The following is a 27823-nucleotide window of genomic DNA, read 5'->3' on the forward strand; positions in this document are numbered from 1 at the left end:
GGTGGCGCAGGCTCAGCCCGAGTCTCCATCCCTGGAGGACAGCCTGTCTTGGACACAGCATGCCCAGAACTGCTCCCCACAGCCGGCTTCCTGTGCAGCTCTCTCCACAAGACACGGAATAGCATTGGGGTCTGCTGGTGTGGCCCTGCCTCTATGATGGCTGAAAACAGCTGGGAAGCTAGAAGCCACGCCCAAACCAAGCTCAGGACAGCGACTTGTTAGCCAAAAGCTGCTAATCAGGCCCAAATCTAAGTGTGACATTGTCTCAAATGAGGCTGAGACTCGGCATCACTTCAGCTCACTGGGCACTTCGAGGCAAACCCTGACAGGTGCATTGCAGTCCCCGGCCCAGGGTCCCCCCCACACCCAGCTTTGCATGCGGCATTGTTCACAGCACATGCCCTCTGCTGCTGCTCAGGTCATCCTTCCATTGCCTCACAAAACTCACTGGAAACAAACATCTTGCAATCAAAATGAAGTGCTAGCCACCCAGACCCTTTCCACACCTACAGCTGGGGAGGCTGAGTAACGTACTGCAGAGTTAGGCTGACAATTTTGGAATATATTTTCCACCTTTTATTTCCATCAGTATCATCCATTTAAAAAGAATCACAAGAAGATTCCCAGCAGTCCAAACCGGAGCACCCATGCTTTATGAAAAAGTGGAAGCATTTCAGCCGGCCCCACATGACCTATCCTGCCTTCCATCAGAGGAGCTTCTAGCGCCTTCCGGAAGGCAGGAGAAGTCTCAGATGCACTGGCTGCTGCTGGGGTCCTGGCGCTGGAAGGAACCCCCACCGAATGCATGTCACAGGAGTGCGAGGTGCAGTGAGGACGCTTCCTGAAGCCGACACACAGCGAACCACATGCTTTTAGAAAGCCTTCTGTCACACGGTTAGAACCCAAAACTCCACAGAAAACCTGGAGAAAATATATCTAAATCTCTGATAGGTCTCTTAGCTAGCAGTGAGTTCACTATGGCAGCATAGAGTCTAAAAATACTAAAAATAAGTTGCTTTGGTTAGCATTTACACCTTTCCCATTCAATAAAAGATTTTTGTAATGAGGAATGTTGAATATATATCAAGTCTGACACTCAACCTGGAATTTTGGGGGCATATTTTACTGAGCTAAGAGCAGAAAACACCGATGTCCCAGGCTGAAGGCATCTGCTGCAACCTGCTTTGGCCCCCGAGGCCTGCGCCTTGGCGTTACGCCCCACAGCAACTGGGAGGAAGACTTAAAGTATATGTTGAGGGGCGGGGGAAGGGGGCCCAGGAACCCATGGGGCACCCTGGCAGAGATGGTAGCGGGGGAAGCAGGAAAGCCATGGGCATCAGGTGCAGGCGAGCCGAGCAGATGGAGCTGGGGCTGGAGAAGAAGCGGTCCGGGCGCCCTTCCCAGGACCCGTTCTGCAGCAGCCAGTCTCCTTCCTGCTTCAGCGTGAAACATCAGGCTGGGGAGGGTTTAGGGATGCACACCCGGGAGGCAGAAGGGGCGGCCTGCGCTGGGCCAGAGGAAGCTTCTTCCCCGAGACCACGCGTGAAGGCCCTGGGACCCTTGCTGGCCTTATCCCCTGCCCGTCCCTCCTACACCAAAGAGGACTAGCAATTCAGACAAAAAGTAAGAACAGAAAGACCTGCATTCGCCTTTTCAGAATGATAACATTTATAAGCAGAAACTTCGTACTTATTCCTGTTCAATATCTAGTTTTCCTTTGCTGCTGACTTTGTATTTTCTACGTAGGATAGGTACTCTGCGATAGTAATCTCTTCATCTTCCAGAGTTGAGTCGAGGTAGTCCTCCTCGTGCTCTGGAATGTCTTCCAGAATCTCATTGACAGCCTCTGTCTCCATGTCTTCGTCTGTTGAGGCACTGGAGGTTCCTACAATCAAACACCGCAGGAGTGAGTGAGTTATGTGAGGACTGTCCTGGGCACACGCATGACCACAGTCAACCTCAGACTGTGCCTCCTGCGGGCCACACTGTCCAGGAGGCCGGCCCGGCGACACCACAGGACACCCCTCTCAGTCTCCACGTCTGCCGAGGCCCAGGGCACAGGCCCCATCTGTTGGCTTCTGAAGACACTTTGCTCTCAACACGGCCCTCAGAGACTCACACCTACCTGCGGAGTCTGAAGGGGATGTGGCTGGCGAGGACAAGGAGCCTTCTGGCGAAAGCGGCAGCTCAGCAGGCAGGCTTCCTCCGTTGTGAGCAAGGGTCTGGGCAGCCAGCTGGACGTTGCCTCTGAATACTCTCAGTGCAGCTTCGGCCACAAGTGTGTCAAAACCCATGTACACCAGCTAGGGGAGAGCACAGGGGTCATGGCACCGGACCTGGCTCACCTCTGCCACCCCCGTCACCCACATGGGTGGACAGCCGGCTCTCGTGCTGAAGAGCTCCCGGCGTGCACACCATGGCCCTTTCTGCACAAGTCGTGCTTCTGGGCCAATGTGAGCATGGAGCAACCTGGAGGGGGGCTTGGAAGACTTGAGTCGGGTGCGCCAGTGAGCAGCCATCTCAGGACAGGTGATGACCTCGACTGAAGCAAGGGGGCCATGCCAGCCTCACCACACGCACTGCGAGGTCAGCAGCCACAACACACAGGCACACTAACGTGTGTGGGGGGCAGACAGCCGTTGCTTGGGACAGAAAGCCAGATGGGTTTCACAGGACACAACAACATCCTTTTAGGTCACAGGCAGGGAAATGGGCTGATGTAAACCGTGGTGCATAGAAGAGGGAGGCAAACCTGAAGGGAACCTCCTGATGCCTCCCCAGTTTTCCTGCTCTCCCCTGCCCTCTGTTGCTGCGTGGGTGGCCTCTGAGGCGGGCAGGTCACACCTGGAGCCTGGGAGCCGAGTTTTAGCATGGACTTCCCTGGTCCTGCTGCCGGGTGACCCCAAGCAGCCCCACCCGAGGCTGTCCGAGCTGAGGGCACACAGGCGTGTCACTCACTTGGTCAATGTTTTCCTGGGAAGGACTTTCCTGACGGTTGTTGGTTTCAGGATTGGAATCGTTTAACCACATCAGAGGATTGCTGAGCAGAATCTAAAACACGCAGGAACAGGCTTTACCCATCACGAAGAACTCATCACACGCTCAGACAGGCACCACACCCTGCCGTCCTCCGCTACTCAGGATGCAGGGATGGAAAGGGGCTCCCACCCAGAGACCATGACAGAGCTGGGGTTTGAAGGAGGAGCAAGACTAGCCAGGGGAAGGATCCTTCTGATAGAGCAGGAAGGATGGAGGGCAGGTAGAAGCAGCATCCCAGAAAACATGTTTTGTCAGGGCTACGAGGCCAGGAAGAGCTACAGACAGAAAGGTCTCTTCCGCAGCTCAGGGCTGCCTGATCTCTGAAAGCGTCATGCCCTCTAGACTTAAAATGTCGGCAGGAGGGTTACTTTGACCCTTGATTTCTTCATCAGACAATACTTAGTCTTAAACACCCTTGCGGAGACTTTCCTTTCCAACACTCAATACTTCTGTGTTGATTGAAAGCATTTACGTGCCACTTGTATAATTAAAATCTATTTTGAGACCCATCAGTCCCTTCGGATATTCAGATTTTCCTGCCTCTTTAATATTTCTCTAACACAAAAAAATCAAACTAGATATTCAAATAAAATTTTAAAGTTGAATATGTTAAGTATACATATACATAGTAACAAAAGTACTGACTCATGGAGCCTTCTGGGGAACAGGGCAGAGGTGAGGCAAAGGCAGGGTGGACTCCCTGTTCTGGCTGTACCCACAGCCCTGCCTTAGCAGGGCAAACAAGAGGACACCTGCCCTGCCCCCTACCCCCCTCCAACCCCATCTCTGCCCCCCAGCCCCACCCCCAGCACACGCACAACCTAAGCCAGCTCCTGCCGCCCCCGCCCCACTGCTCGCCACGCTGCGCCAGCATCTGCCTAGACTGCTGCCTCCGCACAGCCAGCCCCTGCCTCCCATGCACCCCTCAGGACCCCCCACCGCGTGTGCTCCTGCGGGGTTGAGAAGGCAGAGGGTGGTTCCATGCCAAGCTGCTGAGACGCAGCATAGCACCCGGCCTACTGAGGATTCGATATGCTTCTCCAACACGGGGAGGGAGCTGGCCCAGGGAAAGTCACTGCTGTCTGGATCCCCACCTGCTGTCACTCGTGAGGGTTTCATTGAAAAGCTCCCCCTTAGTCGACATGTCGTGTGGACTAAATAAATAAAACTAGATACTTACATTTAAAATTGTAACGCCGAACCCTACAGTTAAATTTCCCTTCTCTTTTTCTGCTGTGGGAACTGTGCCCGTGTACATTAAACTCTGCTGCACACGGAAACCCTCCACAAAGTCCCGGCCTGTGGACTCTGCTGGTGTGGACAGGCACCAGGTTCCTGAGCCAGGCCTCTGCCAGGCACTGAACATGGGGCCTCATGGGGCCTCACATGGTCTCTGGGCTGGAGACCCGGAGAAAGCTGCCCCTCAAATCCGGATGATGGGGTAGCCCATGGGAGTGAGCTCCATGAGCCTGGGAGGATGCTGGAGAGCCATGAAAGGAGCTCTGGGCAGGACCCAGTGCTCAGGGACAAGGCCAGAGGCCACTACCTTCAGGGCCTCGTCCAGGTTCCCGCTGGCCACGTGGAGCGCCTGCTGGGCTGCGTGCGTGGAGTAGCCCATCCCTTTCAGGGACCTGATCTTCTCCAGGTGGCGTCTTTTCTTCTCTTTTTCCTCCTTCCTTATTTGGGCCAGTTCCTTTAGGAAAACAGCAAAGTCCCATACCAAGTTAGGGACTGAGATTTCACAGACAGCCTCCTGATCTATGCTCTGCAGGATTCTTGGGGTTCCCAGGCAAAGCCACAAAACCAAAGCACAGCACAGGGGATCCATCTCCACCTCTCCAGCCAAGCGGGGACCTATCTCCACCTCTCCAGCCAAGTGGGGACCTATCTCCACCTCTCCAGCCAAGATGGGACCTATCTCCACCTCTCCAGCCAAACGGCAGAGGCGCCACAAGAGCAGAGCGGTGGTGGGTGCTGCTTCTGACGGCAAGCAGAAGTGACACGCCCGTCACCAACCCCACCAGCCACCATCCAGCATCAGGATGGGCCCAACCCAGTGCTCCCACCGCAGAGGTCGCAAGCGAGAGGTGCACAGATTCTCTTCTAGGAGCCGGGCAGAAGAGCTCCCTGCACTCTGATGAATTGCCCAGGGACTCAAGTTAAAATGTGATGTGGAATCCGTGGGAGGTAGGGGACACCTGGGCCATGCCAAGGCTGATGACCCACCCACCACAGTCTGGGGAGCAAGGACTCCAGGGCCTTCCGGGGACTGTCTGTTCAGAACCCACAGAATGCTCAAGGGATAAAGGTCGTCTGACCTCTTGGTTCTCAAGCCTGTTTCTCAGAGGTGCCTGCTGTGGCTGCAGAGGGTTCTAGTCTCTTCACCTCTCCCACCCAGGGCCAATCAGGAGAGTTCCCAGTTGGTTTTGTAAGCTAATATGCCCATAAAAATGTCATTTAAAAATGGGATTTTGCTGCTTAAAAACCACCACCACAACAAAGCAGGTTTGAAATCCTGGAATTTAATCCAACCTCATTATTTTGCCAACAAGGAGACAGAAAGCTTTCAAAAAAGTTCAGTGACTGCCACATTCTCCGGGGGAGACCAGACCCTCATCAGCAGCAGTGAGCATGGGGGAGGTAACAGACTCCTCTCCTTCCAGAGACCTGCGCCTGCCTCCTGCCCAGCCCCAGTAACAGACACCTGCTTGGATTTTCCCCACAGCAAGAAAGTGGCCTCATTTATTAGGAAAACAGAAGCATCATCGTGGAACCAGACTCCACAGGGCCTGCAGCAGGAGCAGACAGAACAGAGTGGCTGCTGGGAACAGCTCCAGGGCTGAAGACATTTGGAGACTCATGCCCTGTCTCTATCAGGGGAGACCCCCCCAGTGTGCCCCTGGAATGCCCCCAGCGCCAGCTCCCTTTGCTTTCCCTTCAGCTGCACCAGGCCTGTCTCATGCTCCCGTTGAGTTCCTGACCTCTCAGCGGCCAGTCTCCCCCAGCTCCAGCCCCGCTGCACAACGCAGTGGGCTCCGTCATTCCAGCCACCTACCTGAGAGACTGCAGCCACTCCTATCACCCCCCACACTCTGGCAACAGTTCCTCATGCTGTCACGGAGGGCCCCCACGCCTGGCCCCAACAATGTTTCCAAACTGACCTTATCCTGCCACACTGCCAACCATGCACACCAGCAGGTCTTTCATGCCACTCCCATTTCCACTTATATTCACATAGACTCCACGGAAAATGCCTTTACTGGCCCCATCGTCTGCTTTCAATACAGTTTCTTCCATTTGTATTTCAAAAGGCTAAGCAGCACGCCTAACATTCAAGCATAGCGAAGGATGCTGCCAGGCAGCAGACCTGGGCATGACCTGACACAGACCTCACATCAACTGGGACATTCGAAGAACATCCTGTCATCACAAATGTCTTCGTTTCCTTCTAATCACGTAGACGCACGTGAGAAAATTAAAGTATGTTCTAATACTTCTCTATACCAGGATGAGTTAGAAAGATAACGCAGATCGAATCAGTGACAGTGAGTGCCGCATTGCAGCGGCTAGAGTAGTCAGGTCTCAAGAGAGAGGCGCTGTATGGTCGAGACAAGCTGGGCCCACCAATTAGGAAGGCTGCCTCAGGGCCTGGTCATACTGAGGCACGAGCTTCAGTCTCCGTGTCTACAGTCTGCTGCTTTTCCCAGATGCGAAACTGGTCTGTACTCAAGGCCATGTTGCACAAAAAATATAAACTTCCAAGAATTATGTATTAAAGACTGGGTGCAGTGCTGCACACCTGTAATCCCAGCACTTTGGGAGGCCAAGGTGGGAGGACCGCTTGAGCCCAGGAGTTTGAGACCGCCCTGGTGAGACCCCTTTTCTACAAAAAATTGAAAAGAAAAAAAATAGCCAGGAGTGGCAGGAGGCTCACTGGAGTCCAGGAGATAGACTAAGGCTGCAGTGAGCCATAATCATGCCACCACACTCCAGCCTGGACAACAGAGCAAGACTCTGTCTCAAACAAACAAAAGAATTGTGGCCAGGCGCAGTGGCTCACACCTGTAATCCCAGCACTTTGGGAGGCCGAGGCGGGCGAGACCAGCCTGACCAACATGGTGAAACCACATCTCTACTTAAAATTTAAAAATTAGCTGGGCGTGGTGGCACTAGCCTATAATCCCAGCTACTCAGGAGACTGAGGCAAGAGAACTGCTTGAACCCAGAAGGTGGAGGTTGCAGTGAGCCAAGATTGCACCACTGTACTCCAGCCTGGGGAACAGAGTGAGACTCTGGCACACACACACACACACACACACACACACAAATGGTTTTACATTCAGCTGAGATGCTCAAACCCAGAACCTTGGAACTCAGAGGAAAGCAGATTTTTCTCACTCATCTAAAGCTCATCTAAAGCTCTGCTAGGAGCTCATTTTCTATGGGACATGGTTTTTGTCTTCCCAGCACCCATTCTAGCCCTTCCTGAGGCGTGGGAGGCTGCTCCAGCTCCCCAGGTGGCCCCTGAATGGGCCAAGGCAGCAACCCTCTATCTCTCGCCACAGGCCAGGCTTGGTGTTCCTCCAGCTCAGGGACTGGGTCAAGGCTGCCCAATTACAAACAGCTTAGGATTTTCACTGAGGATTCTGGGACAGAGATTATGCTCCTTGGTGTGACTGGATGACACTGATGACATGGGGCAGGGGATGGGGGTAGACAGCAGACCTCAGGTCCTCGGTGACCTCAGTAAGCCGCTGAATGAATCAAGTAACCCTGAGACCTATCCTACTTCTGGACTTTTTACAAGTAAACAGGCCAATAAATCCCACCACATCCATTTTTATGATGTTTAGTCCAGTTTGAACTGGGTTTTGTTGCTGCTGTTTTCAGCCAAAAGCATCCTAACAACAGCCATTGGGTGGAAGAGGGAACAGGGTCAACTGCACCATACACACTGTAGTTTTTTTAATCTGCATTTTCCCCAAGGGCTTTTAACTTCAGAAATGTACACGTGATATGACTCCACTATACTTTAAAAGACTGCCTCTGCACTACAGCTCTTCTGAGTTATGAGATGAGAAGTATCTGTCCTTGTGGCCTCTCGGGTGGTCACAGGCAGAAGTGAATGACGAGTGTGACGATGTTTATGAACTATAGTTTCATACAGCGATGAGAACTGTTGTCCAAATGACCTCATTCTAAAACACTGGCTTTCCGGATGCTAATAAAATCTCACTGGTAGTGGAGTAACAGTGGAGTAACAAATCAGTATCAGCAATGTTCCTTTTCCTGTTAGTACTGAATTAGAGCATGTAACACTCAAACACACAGAACTCAACTTTTCAGCCAGGTGCAGTGGCCCACGCCTGTAATCCCAGCACTTTCAGAGGCTGAGGCGGGCAGCTCGCTTGAGGTCAAGAGTTCAAGACCAGCCTGGCCAACATGGTGAACCCCATCTCTACTAAAAATACGAAAAGTAATTGGGCGTGGTGGTGTGCACCTATAATCCCAGCTACTTAGGAGACTGAGGCAGGAGAATCTCTTGAACCTGGGAGGCGGACATTGCAGTGATCACACCACTGCACTCCAGCCTGGGTGACAGAGTGAGACTCTTGTCTTGAAAAAAAGAGAATTCAGCTTTTCAGTCTCTGCCTTTGCCTACTCATTGACTTCTACAGCAAGACCCAATGGAGCACAGTTGGACTAGGTGAGAAAGGTAACGGCCACAGCTGGTGTTGTAAAACGAGAGGCCGCAGCAGCCCCGTGTCTGGGTCACCTCGGAATCAACCCAGGAATCCACTCCCTCTCCGCCATCAGGCAGGCAGACAACCATGGGACTTCTCTACTCCCCTCCAAATACCCCGATGCTGCTTTTTGCCTTCAGGATTATCCTAGTGTTTAGCAAAAAGAGAAGCAAGAGATAACATACATGTGAAGATTCTAGAGACTTCTTTGGTTGGAGTTGTGGACAGAAAGGACCTGTGAGATAATCTAATACCAACTTCTTGTTTTGACAAGAAAAATGTTTCTCCTGCTAATATTCCACCATTACCTCCCTCCAGACCTCAGTTCTTTCACTGCAAACTTAACATATTGGGTAGAATAAGGATCCTTCCAACTCCAAAATTCTACGGTTTTCTTTAATGTATGTAATTGTTTCAAAGTATTACAGTTTTTTAACCTGTGCTCATAATATAATACAACTTGTTTCTATGGTTGGACTCATGTTTCTAGGCAAGGATGCAATCCCCAACTTTAATAATAACCCCAGGAAAAAATAATTTTCTGTTTTTAAAATGACTTCCAGAAACACACTATGATGTTAGAGAAAGAGAGAGAGGGGGCTGTCTGCACAACCTGCCACCACGGCAGGAAGCAAAACTAAGGAGACTGTAGCACGTGAAAAATGATCTGATTAAAAAGGCACGTTTCGGCCGGGCGCGGTGGCTCACACCTGGAATCCCAGCACTTTGGGAGGCTGAGGTGGGCACATCACTTGAGGTCAGGAGTTTGAGACCAGCCTGGCCAACATGGTGAAATCCCGTCTCTACTAAAAATACAAAAATTATCCGGGTGTGGTGGCAGGCACCTGTAGTCCCAGCTACTGGGGAGGCTGAGTCACAAGAACTGCTTGAACCCAGGAAGGGGAGGTTACAGTGAGCCAAGACCACACCATTGCACTTCATCCTGGGTGACAAAGGGAGACTCCGTCTCAAAAAAAAAAAAAAAGACGAGTTTTTCTCCTTCCTTTCCAATCTGGAGTAATAAAGAGTTCCTTGTGATTAACACCTTCTATGGGATTATCTTCTTTTGTTCTTTCATACTCGAGTGCTGGGGCACTGTGAAAGTGGGTACCTCTCTGCGGTTGGTAATATGAGTGGCCGCATGATCCACGTTCCCATCACACGCCCTCAGGCCAAGCCGGGCTTCCTGGGCAGTAAATCCCAACTGCAACAAATTATCAACTTTTGATGGATCAATATATAGCTCTTTAAAGAGCTGCTGTGCCTAGAGACAGGGAGAAATGTAAGAATCATGTAACCATAGCAATACTTACAGCTTAATACAAAGCAAAAGCCTAAAAGAAATTAAATTGTACCCAGTGTGAATTAAAGGGCATGGGATTTTGGATAAAATCTCTAAACTTGACCTATTAACAGGTACGAATGGAAACAGATCAGCACTATTACCACAACACAACAGGAGGAAAGAGGCTGTGTGTTGCGGAAGTGACTGGTATCCATTTTGTTTTTGCAACAAACACCCCCGAATTTGAGCTGTGCACATGGCATTTCTCACCCTCCTGTGCAGCAGGGTGTAGCCAGGTGGTCAAGTCTAGGTCAATGGCATGCAGCCAGAGCGCTGGGTGCAGTGCTGGGTCAGCTCTCGAGCGGCCTGCTCTGCACTTTCTTGCCCCCTCTGCTGGCTGGAAGAGGCACTGACAGGAGCAACCTGGGACGCCGGGCGCCCAGCTCACCTCTAGAGCCATCAACTTCTATCCCATCAAAGTCACTGTCTTTCTGAAGTCTCCTTATTACAGCATCTGGCCTGTACTCTAACAAATGCAAATATGTTTCTGGTCCAACATCTCTCTCCTGTGCACGGAGAAAGGGCAGCATGTTTCTCACAAGTCACAAACTACAAGTTAAAATCCTTAACTTCCGGGAATGTTTTCTAAAAGCAGGTGAAAATGGTTCCAACTGTACTTTTCTTACCTTGTTAAGACACTCCCGAGCCTCTACATCGTTTCCACTGTGATAGTTTCGGATACCTTGAAGTAAGTAGAGTCTTAAAAACAGTACCTTCTCTTTCCCACAATTTCCCTAAAATTATTGGAGAAAAAAAAGGATAAAATTGCCTTATTTCCATATAGTCCTATAATACTCATATCTGTAATTCCCTTTGTCTCTAGAAGGGCAAAATGGTGATGTTAAAATGTGCATAACTTCACTATGACTGACGGCAAAAGTGAAGCCCCCTCTTCCCCGCCCCCTGTGGTAGGATGACATTCCTCATAACAGACAGGAGAGGTGCCAGAGCACCAGCCTCCAGACATCCAGCACAGCGGCCCTTTAGGTCAGCAGAGAAGTATGTCAAAATCCGAACCAGGTATAAGAGAGCATAAGCAGGATGTTGATGACTTGTGGGAATCAGAAAAATCCTTACTTGAGCCACAGCTCGTGAGCTGTGACTCATTCACGCAAACGGTTCCTGCTGAAATGTCTATTCTCTGCATTGACAGCTTGCAAGTTAGACTCTACCGACAGAAAGAAGTCAGCAGCTCTCTCCTGGTCAGGGTGATCGTGGTGGGGTTTCTATAACCAGCAAACCGTGTTCCTCTGGGCTAAACGCCCACACACTAAAGAGAACAGCCAGATTTGTGAAACGTTGGATACTTTAGAAATATATAGCTTAGAGGCCGGGCGCGGTGGCTCATGCCTGTAATCCCAGCACTTTGGGAGGCCGAAGCGGGTGGATCACGAGGTCAAGAGATCGAGACCATCCTGGTCAATATGGTGAAACCCCGTCTCGACTAAAAATACAAAACTTAGCTGGGCACGGTGGTGTGTGCCTGTAATCCCAGCTACTCGGGAGGCTGAGGCAGGAGAATTGCCTGAACCCAGGAGGCGGAGGTTGCGGTGAGCCGAGATTGCACCATTGCACTCCAGCCTGGGTAGCAAGAGCGAAACTCTGTCTCAAAGAAAAAAATAACTCCAGAAATATATAGCTTAGAAAGAGTCCACTGCATACTCCTATCAACATCAACTCACCTCTGGCAGTAATTCAACTGCTTGGGCAGAAATAAATACAAATGCTAGAAATGAACTCAACAAGATGAAAATGAATTCCAGAAACATACTTTTATGTGGACCAGTCTCTGATGATTTTCTCCATAACAATTTTTAAAGCATTTCTGGGCCAAGTTTAATTTTTTTTCTGCATCATCAAGGCATTCCAGTTGTTCCAGGCGGAAGTAGCACCACACGATGTCCAGCTGGAGCACGGCGTAGTTATCTACCGTGTCCAGCAGCTCTCGGCAACACTCACTGGAAACAGAAGGGGAATGACATCACTGCCAAGCAGCATCTGAAACCTTTTTAGCATCTGAAACCCTTTTCTGAATTACTGGAATTCTTTCCCAGTTCTTGGTATATGTTCAAAGGCTGACTGCTCTAAGAGAGAGCCTAATATTTAGGAAGGAAGCTCTATTTTATAATCTCATCCTGCTAATGGAAGAAAAGAAGGGAAATCAGAAATCAGGGCTTAGGAATAAAAGCTTACCACCACTTGCCCCAGGACATACAGGCAGCACCTTGACAGGAAGCAGAACCCAGGGCCACTGTTTCAAGAGCCCTCAGGAAACACGGGGAGGACCATGCTTTAAAGCCGCGACTTCAACCCTGACTGCAAATCAGCATCACCTGGACAAGAGCAACTTCCTTTTTTTTTTTTTTTTTTGTTTCGCTCTTGTTACCCAGGCTGGAGTGCAATGGCATGATCTTGGCTCACCGCAACCTCCACCTCCTGGGTTCAAGCAATTCTCCTGCCTCAGCCTCCCAAGTAGCTGGGATTACAGGCGCATGCCACCATGCCCAGCTAATTTTTGTATTTTTAGTAGAGATGGTGTTTCACCTTGTTGAAGGGGATGGTCTCAATCTCTTGACCTTGTGATCCACCCGCCTTGGCCTCCCAAAGTGCTGGGATTACAGGCGTGAGCCACCGTGCCCAGCCTTTTTTTTTTTTTTTTTTAAGAATCATTGATCCCACCTAGATCAAATATGACAGAAATCTCTGGGGTTGGGCCTGGATGTCATAGTTCCAGAGTCTCCCCAGGTGATTCTAATGGATAGCCAGGCTGAACACCTCTTCTTTAAAGACACACCAAAAAAAATCACTACTATGAATGCCTCAACTGATGAAGGCTCTGGCAAGGCATTCAGGTTCAACCACGTTCAAGCTGGGAGGAAAAGCAATCCAGAAAGCGCCAGGTTCTAACCGCCCAGCCGATTTCTGAGAGCCTGCGTGCAGGCAACACACAACTCTGCAGCCGTGGCAGCAGGCTGAACCCAGGCGTGGAGAAGGGAAGAAAGACAGCAAGAGACGTCAGTATGGCCCAGGAGGGGAGCTGACAAACAGCCTTCCAGATGACTGATTTTAAGTTACATTACATTACAAATTCCTAATGCCAATCTAGGTCTCAAGTCTTCAGTAAGAACATTTGGAACCACACATCATACATGAATAACCTTTAAAGGTTTTATCTCTGTGTTCATTGGTATTCTAAAAGACCACCCTTGTATAAAACTACAAAATCCACATGGCTGAAAGCTTCCTGTCCTGCCTATCAAAATACGCTTGGAATTAAAAAAAAAAAACAAAAAACAAAAAACTAAAGGACTTTTATTTTCTCGTTTACCCTGTAAAACAATAGTCTCCTAAAGAGGGCCCCTAGAGACAATCCAGTTGGGGGTGGGGCGAGAAAAATGTATCACAGCAGTATTTTTATATTTATTTTCGTCTCTTTTAACATTTCTAATTTTGTGAATGTTTGAGCATCTGCACCATATTTTACACACGTGCGCACAGATACACACAAATGTGGGGCTGGGTGAGGGCACTTTCTCCACATCCACTGCTTAGCCTGAGAAGGGGACCCCGAAAGAAACAGCAGCACTCTGTGGACTGTGGTCTGATCTCACAGTCGCGGTGACAGTTCCTGCCTCTGGACACTTTCTGGTTTCTGGGACAGCAGACTCTGCCACTCACTCAAGAAAGCAGTGGGCATGTGACCGAACCTCTCCAGCTACTGCGTGTTGCTCTATGGGCTCGCTCATGTTTCACTAAGCATCAAGAGCGTGGGCAGAAATGGTCTCATGTCAGTTACAAATAAAATCAACATGCGCTTATCTCAAGTCTGACCCAGAATCGAGTATTTCTTTGTGCAGACAAAAAGAAAAGAAAAAAACAACAAAATGAACAAACACACACACAAAAACAAAGCACAGGTCTCATATTAGAGGTGTACATGTCATACTTTTAGTTTTAAGAAATCAACACTTGGTCGGGTGTGGTGGCACGCTTTGTAATCCCAGCACTTTGGGAGGCCAAGACAGGTGGATCATGAGGTCATGCGTTCAAGACCAGTCTGTCCAACATGGTGAAACCCCGTCTCTACTGAAAAATACAAAAATTAGCTGGCCATGGTGGCTTGTGCCTGTAATTCCAACTACTTGGAAGGCTGAGTTAGGAGAATTGATTGAACTGGGACCCGGGAGGCAGAGGTTGCAGTGAGCTGAGATCACACCATTGCACTCCAGGCTGGGCTAGAGTTGAGACTCCATCTCAAAAAAAAAAAAAAAGAAATCAACACATTGTTATATATAAGTCTATATTTAAACTTGATCATTTGCTTGGGGGAAAAGTGGTGGTTTTTTTTTTTTTGAGACAAATTTTTTTTTTTCCAGTGATACAATCTTGGCTCACTGGAAACTCTGCCTCCCAGGTTCAAGCAATTCTCTGCCTCAGCCTCCTTAGTAGCTGAGATTACAGGCACCCGCCGCCACATCTAGCTAATTTTTTTCTTTTTTCTTTGTATGTTAGTAGAAACAGGGCTTCACCATGCTGGCCAGGCTGGTCTTGAACTCATGATCTCGTGATCCACCTGCCTTGGCCTCCCAAAGTGCTGGGATTACTGTTGTGAGCTCCTGCACCGGACAGAAAAGTGGTTTCTTAAAGCCTGGTGTAAAATTGCATTTAGAAGGCCAGACACGGTGGCTCACACCTGTAATCCCAGCACTTTGGGAGGCTGAGGCAGGAGAATCACTTGAACCCAGGAGCTTCAGACCAGCCTGGGCAACACAGAGAGACTCTGTCTCTAAAAAAAGAACTATAGGCCAGGCACGGTGGCTCAAGCCTGTAATCCCAGCACTTTGGGAGGCCGAGGCGGGTGGATCACGAGGTCAAGAGATCGAGACCATCCTGGTCAACATGGTGAAACCCTGTCTCTACTAAAAATATATATATAAAAAAAAATTAGCTGGGCATGGTGGCGCGTGCCTGTAATCCCAGCTACTCAGGAGGCTGAGGCAGGAGAATTGCCTGAACCCAGGAAGCGGAGGTTGCGGTGAGCAGAGATTGCGCCATTGCACTCCAGCCTGGGTAACAAGAGCAAAACTCTGTCTCAAAAAAAAAAAGAACTATAAAAATTAAAAATTACATTTAGAGTATATTTTTATTAATATTGCTTTGGTTTACAATTTTAGTAACATTAGTATTCAACACTGTTGATACATTTTCATGCTTATAATACTAAAATAAATGAACGATATTTATTTAAATAAAATCTACTGAGTCTAGCTTTCAAAAATTAAATCCTTGCCAGTCACAGTGGCTCACACCTATAATCCAAGTACTTTGAGAGGCCAACGTGGGCAGATAACCTGAGATCAGTAGTTCAAGACCAGCCTGGCCAACATGGTGAAACCCCATCTCTACAAAGATACAAAAATTAGCCAGGCATGATGGCGGGTGCCTGTAATCCCAGCTACTCAGGAGGCTGAGGTGGGAAAATTGCTTGAACACGGGAGGCGGAGGTTGCAGTGAACAGAGATCATGCCATTGCACTCCAGCCTGGGCGACAGAGTGAGACTCTATCTCAAAAACAATAACAACAACAACAAAAATTAAATCCCATTTGACCTTAAGTAGGTTATTTAATGTAAACTTATTATGTTTGTCTTACAGTTTAAAATTTTTATGTAAAATAAAGAATTATATTAATTTCAAGAACAGTAAGCCTGGCCAGGAGCGGTTGGCTCACATCTGTAATCCCAACACTTTGGGAGGCCAAGGTGGGCGGATCACCTGAGGTCAGGAGTTCGAGACCAGCCCGGCCAACATGGTGAAACCCCTATTCTACTAAAAACACAAAAATTAGCTGGAAGTGGTGGTGGACACCTGTAGTCCCAGCTACTCAGGAGGCTGAGGCAGGAGAATCGCTTGAACCCAGGAGGCAGAGGTTGCAGTGAGCTAAGATCGCGCCACTGCACTCCAGCCTGGGCAACAGAGTGAGACTCCATCTAAAAAACAAAAGGCAAGTCAAACTTACATAACTTTTTTCAAGAAAGCTTGGCTAAAAAGTCATTTTCAATTTTATTACTGGTTTTAAGGAACTGGATTGAAGCATGCCATAGTGTGTTTTTTTTCTGATAGTTCTTGTACTTGGGGTTCATTAAAGTTTTTGCATCTGGGGGTTTATAGTTTTCATCAAACTGGAAAAAATTTTGGCCATTGTTTTCTTCAAGTATGTCTTCTGTTCCATATGCCTCCCTTTCCAGGGCCTCCAATTATATGCATTTTAAGCCACCTGAAATTATTCCACAGCTTGCAAATGCTCTGTTCATTTTCTTCAGTTTTCCTGTTTTCTCAGATAGTTTTCATTGCCCTATCTTTACATTGACTAATCTTCTCTTCTACAGTGTCTATACTGCAGTTAATCCCACCTAATGTTCTTTTCATCTTGGATGTTGTACTTTTCATCTCTTACACTCTAATGTGGGTCTTCCAAATGTCTCATGTCTTTATTTGACATATTCAATTGTTCCTCTGCCTTCTTGAACATATGTCCTTGTCTAATTCTATCTTCTATGTCACTTCTGGATCTGTTGCGACTGACTAATTTTTCTGCTTGTTATAGGTTGCATTTTCTTGTTTCTTTGCATGCCTGCTAATTTTTCAGTGGATGCTGGATATTTTTGAATTGCTACATTATTGAGCTTTGTTGGGAATGCACTTATTTGAAAACAGTAAGTTAAGGCTACTATTCAGGACTAGCTTTTAAGCTTTGTTAAGTGGGACCACATTATGCCCTTGTACTGAGGCCACACACCTTTCTGAAGACTCTGTTAGATGCCCACCCTGTGACTACCAAATTCTTCACTCTGACTGGCAGGAACATAAACTATTCCTGGCCTTCTATGAACTCTGAGGATTATTCCCTGCTTGTTTCACATGGTACCTTGCCCAGCCCTGGGTGGTTTCCTCACACACACGTGCTGATCATCACTCGGCAGAAGACTCAAAGGACTCCTCTGAAGCTCTCTGACACCCTCTCTCTGGCAGCTCGCTCCTCTCACCTCCTTGGCCTCCTTCACTCCCAGCTCCAACTCCTTAACTCAAGGGGAGCACAGGGCTCTGTCTGGGTTTGCCTTCCTGCCCCGTAGCCTGAAACTTCTCCAGGCACTGAGCTCCCCTTATGTTTCCCCACTCGGAATCACCATTCTGTGCTGTCAGGAAGTCACTATTTCATACAATTTGGGGAAAGAAACTCTGCTTGGTCATACTACATACCATACTCCAAGACATATAGCAGGAAGCTGTGACAGAACTTCTAGCTTACTTGGAGAAGTCAGGGGGAAAATCAAATCATAAAGGAAATGGAACCACCAAAGTTTCCTCCATCTGCATTCTATTTGGCTTGCATTATTGCTGATCTCCTTTAAGAAAAGGGAGAAATCCCAAACAGAAATATGCTAACAAGTTGGCCAGGATAAGCAGATGCCCAGGATAAACAACTGTCTCGAATTACAAAGACACTGACAATTATTATTCATTTTGATACCTACTACTTACCGAACAGGTTAATGTACCATGAACTGAAGATATAGCCACATTTTTATTCTGTGGTTCCCTGAGACCTGAAAATTATTTCAAGGATTTGTCCAGGGTAAAAAGATTAACAGAGGCCCATAAAGATGTATGAAGATCAGCCATGTATTTAAAATTGCTGAAGCTCAATTGTGAGTGTATATAGAAGCTCATTATACTAATTTTTATTTTTATGTCTATTTGAAATTTTCTGTAATAAAAAATCAGAAACAACTGTGGAAGGGAATAAAAAATTTACCTAAATTTTTAGGACCTAATTTATAGCCTGTTAACCCTCCCCTGTTTTCAGAAAAGAATGAAGCTGACACCCAGAAAGAAGCGGAGACAGAGACCCCAGAGCCACTCAGACCTCATACTTGCTATTCCCAGCCCAGCCCCTCCCCTCCCATATATGTGAGACAATAAATCCCTTCTTTGTGTATGTTAAAGTTGGGACTTGTTCACTTAGAACCCAAAAGGCACTGACCAATGGCAAGCTATAAATATGTGCATTCATCCCCTGGGAGTATACAGTATCACCTTGGGAATGCACCAAAATAGAAAAGAAGTTAACACTAAATTTGTTAACTTTTGACCATTTTCAAAAAATCAAGCCTACTTTTCAAATGTTGAGTATGTCTGCATCACAGTCTCTCAGTACCGATTCCCATGAAGAGAAACCAGGACTCATTGGGAAAGTGCTCATTCCTGGTTTGGAGCATGAGATGCCCAGGCTAAGCCTGGCGTCTTTGGATTCCAGAAATCAGAGACTGCAAAGACTAGCAGGGTCAAGTCAAAAAACACGGGGGCTGCCTGCCAGCCAGTAAGGACCAACTTAAGCAGTGAAGTTTGAAACACATCAAATGTTTTAAACCTGTGAGTTCATAATGACACTTAAGAAAATGAAAGGCCAGGCGCGGTGGCTCACGCCTGTAATCCCAGCACTTTGGGAGGCCGAGGCGGGTGGATCACAAGGTCAAGAGATCGAGACCATCCTGGTCAACATGGTGAAACCCCGTCTCTACTAAAAAAAAAATACAAAAAATTAGCTGGGCATGGTGGCGCGTGCCTGTAGTCCCAGCTACTCAGGAGGCTGAGGCAGGAGTATTGCCTGAACCCAGGAGGCGGAGGTTGCACTGAGCCGAGATCGTGCCATTGCACTCCAGCCTGGGTAACAAGACCGAAACTCCGTCTCAAAAAAAAAAAAAAAAAAAAAAAGAAAAGAAAATGAAAAGGAGGCTGGGCGTGGTGGCTCACGCCTGTAATCCCAGCACTTTGGGAGGCCGAGGCGGGCAGATCACAAGGTCAAGAGATCGAGACCATCCTGGTCAATGAAGTGAAACCCCGTCTCTAATAAAATACAAAAAATTAGCTGGGCATGGTGGCGCGTGCCTGTAATCCCAGCTACTCAGAAGGCTGAGGCAGGAGAATTGCCTGAACCCAGGAGACGGAGGTTACGGTGAGCTGAGATCGCGCCATTGCACTCCAGCCTGGGTAACAAGGGCGAAACTCCATCTCAAAAAATAATAATAATAATAGCAAGTGCAGACGGAATAATATCACCAATAATATCACCATTATATAGCTCCTAATTAAACAATGGATTTGGAGAATCATCATCAATCTACCCCAAAACCTGGTGAAAAGCTGATAGGAAATGTTATAATGGAGAGTTCCAACTAGCAACACAGCACATGCACAAAGAAAGAAGAGAGGATATCCTACCTGCTTAAAAATTCTTTTCTTTACAGGGAGGAAAAGTCAATTAGAAACACGAAGGGAAGAAGAAATTCACCAGTCTACACCACAACTACTCTTTACAGTAACCACTGTCGTAGATGACAGTCTGCAGACTGACGGGCATGGCAGGCGTGCTCCATATAGTCTGGGCCATCTTCCTTAAAGCCGGCATTCACCAAGTACAAAAGCACCTACCAGAAATATTTGTCAGCGTCCAACAAACACGGCAAGGCTATTCCATATTCTTTTCTTTTCAGGAAAGCTCTGCCCTTCTCATGATATCCCATAGCTAACATAAGGGCCTAGGAAAAAATGTGAATTTAAAAAACATCACTTTAAAATATAATAAAACAAATTATATCAAAAGCATATTATTTTTTAAAAATCAAATAAAGTAAAACAAAACCAGAAACAAAAAAACAAAAACAAGATCGAAACTCAATCTAAAAGCCAATTAAATTAAGAAAAATACAGTAATTAAAGCATTATTTCACTTCAGTATGAGGCAGCAGCTCCCTGCACGCAGCTGATACAGTCCTGATCAGCACTTGGACCTTTGTTTTCATCAGTTTACTTTCATATCTGCTGATCTGGATCCACTTCTAATATTCTATTCACACTAAATATATTAAAAAGCAGCCAGTAATGCTTATATCCTTTTAATTTAATTAATTTTTTTAAGATGGAGTCTCACTCTGTCATGCAGGCTGGAGTGCAGTGGTACAATCTCAGCCCACTGCAACCTCCACTTCCTGGGTTTAAGTGATTTTCCTGCCTCAGCCTCCCTAGTAGCTGGAATTACAGCAAGCTAATCCTAATTAAACAATGGATTTGGAGAATCATCATCATGTTTTCTGTTTTTTTCTGAGACGGAGTTTCACTCTTGTTACCCAGGCTGGAGTGCAATGGTGCGATCTCAGCTCACCACAACCTCTGCCTCCTGGGTTCAAGCAATTCTCCTGCCTCAGCCTCCCGAGTAGCTGGGATTACAGGCACGCGCCACCATGCCCAGCTAATTTTTTGTATTTTTAGTAGAGATGGGGTTTCACCATGTTGACCAGGATGGTCTCGATCTCTTGACCTCGTGATCTACCTGCCTTGGCCTCCCCAAGTGCTGGGATTACAGGTGTGAGCCACGGTCCCGGGCCTAATTTTGTGTTTTTAGTAGAGACAGGGTTTCACCTCGTTGGCCAGGCTGGTCTCGAGTCCTGACCTCAGATGATACGCTGGGATTAAAGGCATGAGTCAGGGTACCTGGCTGCTTGTATTGTTTTTAAAAAGGGCATTCATTTCACTTTCTAGTCTTAATCATCTAGTTTTTTCTGAAGTTATTTGTCAAGTTTAGTATTTCCAACACAGTTTTTAAAAGGTGATCCAAAATTTTTTGAAGTTCATTAGTTTTAAAAATTTAAATATTCACATAATTCAGTCTGATAAAGCAGCAGTTCTCAACCTTTGGGTACTAGAGACTGCTTTCATGGACGTTTTTCCATGGACAAGGAGAAAGGGGATGGCTTCAGGATGAAACTGCTCCACCTCAGATCATCAGGCATTAGATTCTCATCAAGAGCGCACAACCTGGCTCCCTCACATGCGCATTCACGGCAGGGTTCATGCTCCTCCAAGACTCTTAACACCGCTGCTGATCTGACAGGAAGCGGAGCTCAAGTAGTCACGCTCACTTGCCCACTGTTCAGCTACTGTGAGGCCCGATTCCTAACAGGCCACAGACTGGTATCCATCGCAGCCTGGGGGTTGGGAACCCCTGTGATAAAGGTTTTCCAAAAAGATCTGGATGTCATCATTCAGTGTAAGAGAGCAGTGGGCAAGTAATCACCACTTCCAAAAAACAAACATCGATCTACTGACAACTCAAATGTAATCCATATAGTTCCCTTTTGAAGACAACTTTAATCCTTAATTTTAAACAGAATAATAGAATGATGCCCACTCAAAACTGTCCTTCAAAAACAGAAAAATTAAAATTGATTTGACCCATAGTCATTCATTATAAGAAGCGACTGAACTCTAGCTCAGAGATTGATCTCAGAGTCCAAGTTCCAGAATGCTGCTATAGAGACCCCCATGGGTCTGGGTAGTAGCTCATGCCTGTAATCCCAGCACTTTGGGAGGCCAAGGCAGGCAGATCATCTGAGGTCAGGAGTTTGATACCAGCCTGGCCAATATGGTGAAACCCCATCTCTACTAAAAATACAAAATTAGTCGGGTGTGGTGGCGTATGCCTGTAGTCCCAACTATTCGGGAGGCTGACGCAGGAGAATCCCTTGAACCTGGGAGGCGAGACTGCACCACTGCATTCCAGCCTGGGCAACAAGAGCAAAACTCTGTCTCAAAAGTCAAACAAACAAACAAGTGCAAAACCACAGACATGTTTAAGATTAAACCCCCAATGATTCCAAATCACAGAACAGGTAAAGGGGTATGAGGACACAGGGGAGCGATGTCAGAATCACCTGTGGACTTTTCCCAAAGTACACTGTTTGGGAGAGCCGCTGCACTGAAGGCAGTGGGTGGTGTCCTCAGGCCTGCTGGAAGTCACTGCTCCAGGACAGTGAGGTCATGACATTTGTACTAATGCAGTGAAAACCACACGGTGAGGCCTACTGGATACAAGTACTCAGAACATGGTGACGTTTTCTGCTGACAAGGCTGGAGACAGCACTGTTTCCAACCCTTTATAACACCTCCAGGATAGAGTAACCGCAAAACACCTCTGCCCTGGCCACACATTTCCCATCATACTTACTTTTCTTTCTTCTGGGGGAATTTTGATGGATCTGCCTGTCTGGTTAGCTATGTCTAAGTATGGCGTCATTTCTGGATCCACCACCGTCTCAGCGGCTGTAACCAAACCGAAAGGACCTCTGTTAACTCAGGGTGAAACAGCTGTGACGATGACAACCTTAACAGTGTGAGCCTGCTGAGGGGAAACCCCAGTGAGAGTCACCTGCGCGGGTGACAAGCCCCCCACCCTGTGTACCTCTCTTTGCCAGTATTTCTAGTCCTCTCTTGGTCCTCTCAATTCGTTTTTCTTTGAGTTCGGCCTCATTTTGTTCCTCTTCCTCTAACTGGAAGTTTTTCCTCATATCCTCTTCAGACTGTTTTAGTTCAAGCACCATCGCTTTTACGTTGTGAGTCACTCCTTGCTCTTCAAGGGTTTTCCCTATAAAAATCAGAATCACCTATTATTTTCAGAAGCCATTAAGCTTACCAGGCAGTAGTCCATTTTCTACGTTAAGTGGAATTGTTTTTCTTTTTGAGACAAGGTCTCACTCTGTCACCCAGGCTGGAGGGCAGTGACACGATCATGGTTCACTGCAGCCTTCATCTCCTGGGCTCAAGCAATTCTCCCACCTCAGCCTCCTGAGGAGCTGGCACTACAGGCCCATGCCACCAAACCCAGCTACTTTTTGTATTTTTCGCAGTGATGAGGTCTCACTATGTTGCCCGGGCTTCGCTTGAACTCCTGGGCTCAAGCGATCCTCCCACCTCGGCCTCCCAAAGTGCTGGGTTACAGACATGAGCCCTCACTCCCGGACAAAATGGAATTCTTAAATCTGCATACCAACACCCCACATAATTGGTAAAAAATATGCTTAAATTTGGTTGTAACTATGACACTGTTAAGCAGTGGCAAAAATTAACTAGTGACAATAGACTCAACTGAATCCATCTTCTCTAATCTTCTTTATTCTCAGCCTAAGACCAGATCAAAGCAACAAATATTTGAGAATCTACTACAGGGAGAACTGTGCTAGACAATATAAATAAGAAAGCGAGAAAGTGTCACACACATTTCCTCTCCTCCAGCTGGAAAAAGAATGAAGCCGATTCACAGCTACAGACAAGAAACTGTACTGCAGTCTGCTGTCACGGTTGGAAGCAAAGACCAGCAGGGCGCGGTGGTTCACATCTGCAACTTCAGCACTTTGGGAGGCTGAGGCAGGTGGATCGCTTGAGCCCAGGAGTTCAAGACTAGCCTGGGCAACAGAGTGAGACCCCATCTCCACAAAAAAATAAAACATTCACCTGGCATGGTGGTGTGCACCTGTAGTCCTAGCTACTCACTGGGAGGCTAAGGTGGGATTGTTTGCATCTGGGAGGTGGAGGTTGCAGTGAGCTGCAATTGCACCACCACACTCTAGCCTGGTGACAGATAGAGACCCAATCAATCAATGCAAAGACCATGGGCTCCATCTGCCATTTTAACTCTGTGGCCCTGAACAACTGCCTGTCTTCTAGGATTCTGTTTCCTCATATAAAAATTGGAAATAGGCCGGGCACGGTGGCTCATGCGTATAATCCCAGCACTTTGGGAGGCCAAGGCGGGTGGATCACGAGGTCAAGAGATCGAGACCATCCTGGTCAATGAGGTGAAACCCCGTCTCTACTAAAAATACAAAAATTAGCTGGGCATGGTGGTGCGCACCTGTAGTCCCAGCTACTCAGGAGGAGGCTGAGGCAGGAGAATTGCTTGAACCCAGAAGGCGGAGGTTGCAGTGAGCGGAGATCGTGCCATTGCACTCCAGTCTGGGTAACAAGAGCGAAACTCTGTCTCAAAAAAAAAAAAAAAAATGAAAATAAAGGGCAGAAATCAGTGAAACAGAATGAAAATGAAAAGCTGGCTCTATGAATAAATTAACCAAATACACAAATTAACAAAAATTAGGTCAAAGATGAAAGCAAACAAGGGTAAACACAGATGCAAACAGATTTAAAAAAACAAAATACCAGCTCAAAAATCAGGGAAATGGGAGAAAAAAAGAAAAAAATAACAAAATAATATTATGAACTATCAACACAAATGTAAACATATTTCTGGAAAACTGTAGTTGGATTTTTATTTATTTATTTATTTATTTATTTTTTATAAAGATGGGGTTTCACCATGTTGGTCAGGCTGGTCTTGAACTCCTGACCTCAGGTGATCCACCCACCTTGGCCTCCAAAGTGCTTGGATTACAGGTGTGAGCCACCACACCCGGCCAGATTTTTTTTCTTTTTAGAAATATGACAATCTTTCTAACATTAATGCACAAAATAAAGGTCCACCGTGGTTAAGTCATCTTGATTAAAAAAAAAAAAAAAAGCAGAGGGTTGGCAGAGGTCACCAGATTTTAAGACTACAACAAAGCCACAGTGATAAAAACACCACAGGTGAAGAGGAGGAGCAGAAAGTACAGAAACAGGGCCCCGAAAAGGGTCACCATCAATCAGCGGGGAAAGGACAGAATAAGGCATTATATAGAAAGAAAATAAAGGAACCCTTAGCCTTTATCTAAGGGGGCTAAAGGGGGACCCTGGACAGACTGAAGATCTCTTACAGATTAAGCTAACAGTCAAGAAAGCAGAGACCATCCTTTCGGCCCTGGGGTTAGGGAAAGAACTTCAACAAAACACAAGCCACAGCGAGGGATTTGATGACATCCGAATCAAGGATTTCTGTCTAATGAAGGATACCATTATCCTTCATTAGATTAACAGGATTAACAGAGGGATGAGGCAGCAGTGAAAAGATACCCATGACATCAAAACTAGACAACGGCAAACTGCTAGAGATGACGCTGGAAAGGAACGCCAGGGTCAGATATGAAGGGCTACCTTATGTCAAGCTAAGAAATGTGAACTGAATTCTCAAGGCCACAGGAATGCACTGAAAGCCAACGGGACTCCAGCTTGTATGGAAACCCTGCAATGGCTAACTGGTCTCCCCAAGTCATTGCATGCCTCCTTCAAATACATTCCCCTACTGCGTGACCTTTATAAAACACAAACAGAATTGTGTACCACTCCCCAGCACAGATGTCTTCCCATTTCTCTTAGGAGAAATGGACTAACACTGAGTAAGGTCATCTAGTTGCTCATTTCCCAGAAGCTATGCCACTGACATCTTGGGCTGGGCCGGTCTTTGTCGCGGGGCCTGCTCTGGGCACTGCATGAGCGGCAGCATCCCCAGCCTCTACCCACTGAATGACAGCAGCACGACCTCCCCATCACCCAGTTATACACCAAAATCGTCTCCAGACGATGCCGAATGTCTCCTGGGGGTTCACAGTGTGGCCTCTGCCTTTTCCACACGCAGCCTCACTGGAACCCCCTCAGTTCCTCAGATTCACACCATAGTGCTCTGACGTGAGGCCGTCAGCCTAGGACACACGCCACCATGGCCTCCCCACTGTCTTCACACAGGCTTTGCTCTTCTCCCTCAAGGAGAATTTGCTGGAACTGGCAACTTACACTCAGCACACCTCACCCTCCATTCTGTAACATTGAATCTAAGCTGCAATGAGTGTCTTCATTACCACTACCATAGAGCAGACAATAAATATTTATTGGAAAAGCTATTTTCTGCTTAACTTCTAAATCAGCTGTGGATTATAAATGGAATAAAGCTACAAACTTTTGAAGAGTGAGAAAAAGAGGGGAGTCATTATTTCTATATCAGGTTCATTGAAAAATTATGCCTACTTTGCCATACATACCTAGTTGCAGTTGCTTCTTATTTATGACAATTTTGATGTAATTTTCTTGAAATCCAAAGGTTTCAGCTATTCTGTAAAATTAAGACCAGTGAAAACTGTAGGAAAACAAAATTGTTATTTGTTATCCACTAAAAAGACTTCAGCCAGGCCCGGTGGCTCACGCCGGTAATCCCAACACTTTGAGAGGCCAGGGTGGAAGGATAGCTTGAGCCCAGGAATTCAAGACCAGCCTGGGCAACATAGAGAGATCCTACCTAAAAACAATGTTTTAACATTAGCCAGGCCTAGTAGCCCGTGCCTGTGGTCCTAGCTGCCTGGGAGGCTTGGGTAGGAGGATCGCTTGAACCCAGGCGTCTGAGGTTGCAATGAGCTATATTCATGCCACTGTGCTCTAGATTGGGTGACAAAGCAAGATCCTGTCTCTACAAAATAAATATTTTTAAAAAGAAGGCTTTAATCATGATAGCTATTTTATACATTTTTATCAGAAACACCCGGGATTTCAACTGACTGACTCAACAACCATCACAATAGAGCCATCTTACTAGCCGGCTATGTGAACCTGTAGGAAACAAGGCCCTTTGAAAGCCTGTTTTCCTACTTGTTCCCGCAGGCAAGGGGGACCACAGTGTCGCAGCTCTACGTCAACAGGAAGCCCTAGCTGCACATCAGGAGAAAATCCACCCTCTAGGCCTTCTGTGGTCTCCTTGGAGGAGTCCATAACAGGGGGGCTGATCCACAGGGTCTTCTACACATGTGTGTTAAATGCCACTTCCTGAACCCACCCCTAACAGCCCTGATGTAGACTGAAGAAGGAAATGAGAAAAATTAGCTGAAGAAATACATCAGCTAGCTAGCCCTGGAGGGCCCCAAACACTTAACATTTTAAAACATATGAGGAGATGAAATAACAGACCAGATCTCAAAGTTAGGATTTCACTAGTATGTGCAGACGTGTGTGTGTGTGTGTGTGTGTGTGTGTGTGTGTGTTTTACAGATGGGCCAACAGCCTGAAATCAGATAAAACACTGCACTGAAGGTCACAGCAAGCTATTAGTACACTAGGGAAAATAACAGTAATTCAAAACTAATGAGCTAGTGACTTTCAGGTATCTCCTGTTTATATCACTCATTCATTCATTCAAACATGCACCAAGTGTCTCCCATGTGATAGGCACGGAGTTCCCACTGCTCAGAAGTTACACCAGGAAATAGTGTTTGCAAGTCCTGAGTCCTCACTTTGCCACTTACCCACCAGTGTTAGCTCTAATAAGTTCTTCGACCTAAAAGCCTCAGTTTTCTCTTCTGTAAAATGGGGACAATACCTGCCCTGCCTATCTTAGGAGGACACTCACAGAGGATCAAATGAGCAGATGTAGAAAGGCCCAGAGCACCTGGGACACGGAGCACAGATACGTACTTAGACCTCAGTTCTCTGCCGGTGACGTGCAATTGGGTCTCCAGCAAGTTTTTCCTATCCTGTGAAAAATAAGACAAATAAAGTAAAATGTACTTGAATTTAACACATTTTGGAGCGATTACCCTGTGAAATCAGAAAAGCTGACAGCAGAGGATATAACCTTAGCTCACTGTTAAAACTAAAACGCTGCCTGCCTAGAAGCCTACTGAACATAACTCAGCACAGGCTGACCCCGTGACTTGCACGTCCTCAAGGGGGCAGCAGTGTGGCACCACCAGGCAGGGCTGCTTAGAGAGGCCGTTCTCGCATGGCTGGCCACCTTTAAAATTCCGGAACATTCCCACCATCCCTCAAAGAAACACTATGCCCTGCACCCCATTCCCTCCGCTTTGCCCCCCAGCCCCTGGCAACCACGAATCTATTTGCTGCTGCTACAGATTTGCCTATTCCAGACAGTTCACATAAACGGGATCAG

At 47.1% G+C, this 27823-nt stretch overlaps 1 protein-coding gene across 4 annotated transcripts in view; it reads right to left on the bottom strand.

The window, feature by feature from the left end:
• Positions 1-553: 553 nt before the first annotated feature.
• Positions 554-27823, bottom strand: part of NUB1 (negative regulator of ubiquitin like proteins 1) — a 38166-nt gene continuing 10896 nt past the window's right edge. For 2 of the 4 annotated variants that reach the window (XM_078343446.1, XM_078343445.1), the window contains exons 4-16: positions 27349-27407; positions 25929-25999; positions 22427-22609; positions 22193-22287; positions 19621-19727; positions 11900-12086; positions 10755-10862; positions 9895-10047; positions 4586-4732; positions 2959-3051; positions 2753-2851; positions 2126-2303; positions 554-1885 (exon numbers count right to left, since the gene is read on the bottom strand). In XM_078343446.1, the coding sequence (XP_078199572.1) occupies positions 1707-1885; positions 2126-2303; positions 2753-2851; positions 2959-3051; positions 4586-4732; positions 9895-10047; positions 10755-10862; positions 11900-12086; positions 19621-19727; positions 22193-22287; positions 22427-22609; positions 25929-25999; positions 27349-27407 (1659 nt within the window). In that variant the 3' untranslated portion in view covers positions 554-1706. The remainder of the gene's footprint in view (positions 1886-2125; positions 2304-2752; positions 2852-2958; positions 3052-4585; positions 4733-9894; positions 10048-10754; positions 10863-11899; positions 12087-19620; positions 19728-22192; positions 22288-22426; positions 22610-25928; positions 26000-27348; positions 27408-27823) is intronic. The other 2 variants (XM_009002812.6, XM_002751849.6) reach the window with 1 other exon arrangement.

Source organism: Callithrix jacchus, chromosome 11 (assembly GCF_049354715.1).
Source record: "Callithrix jacchus isolate 240 chromosome 11, calJac240_pri, whole genome shotgun sequence".
NCBI classification, from domain to species: domain Eukaryota; kingdom Metazoa; phylum Chordata; class Mammalia; order Primates; family Cebidae; genus Callithrix; species Callithrix jacchus.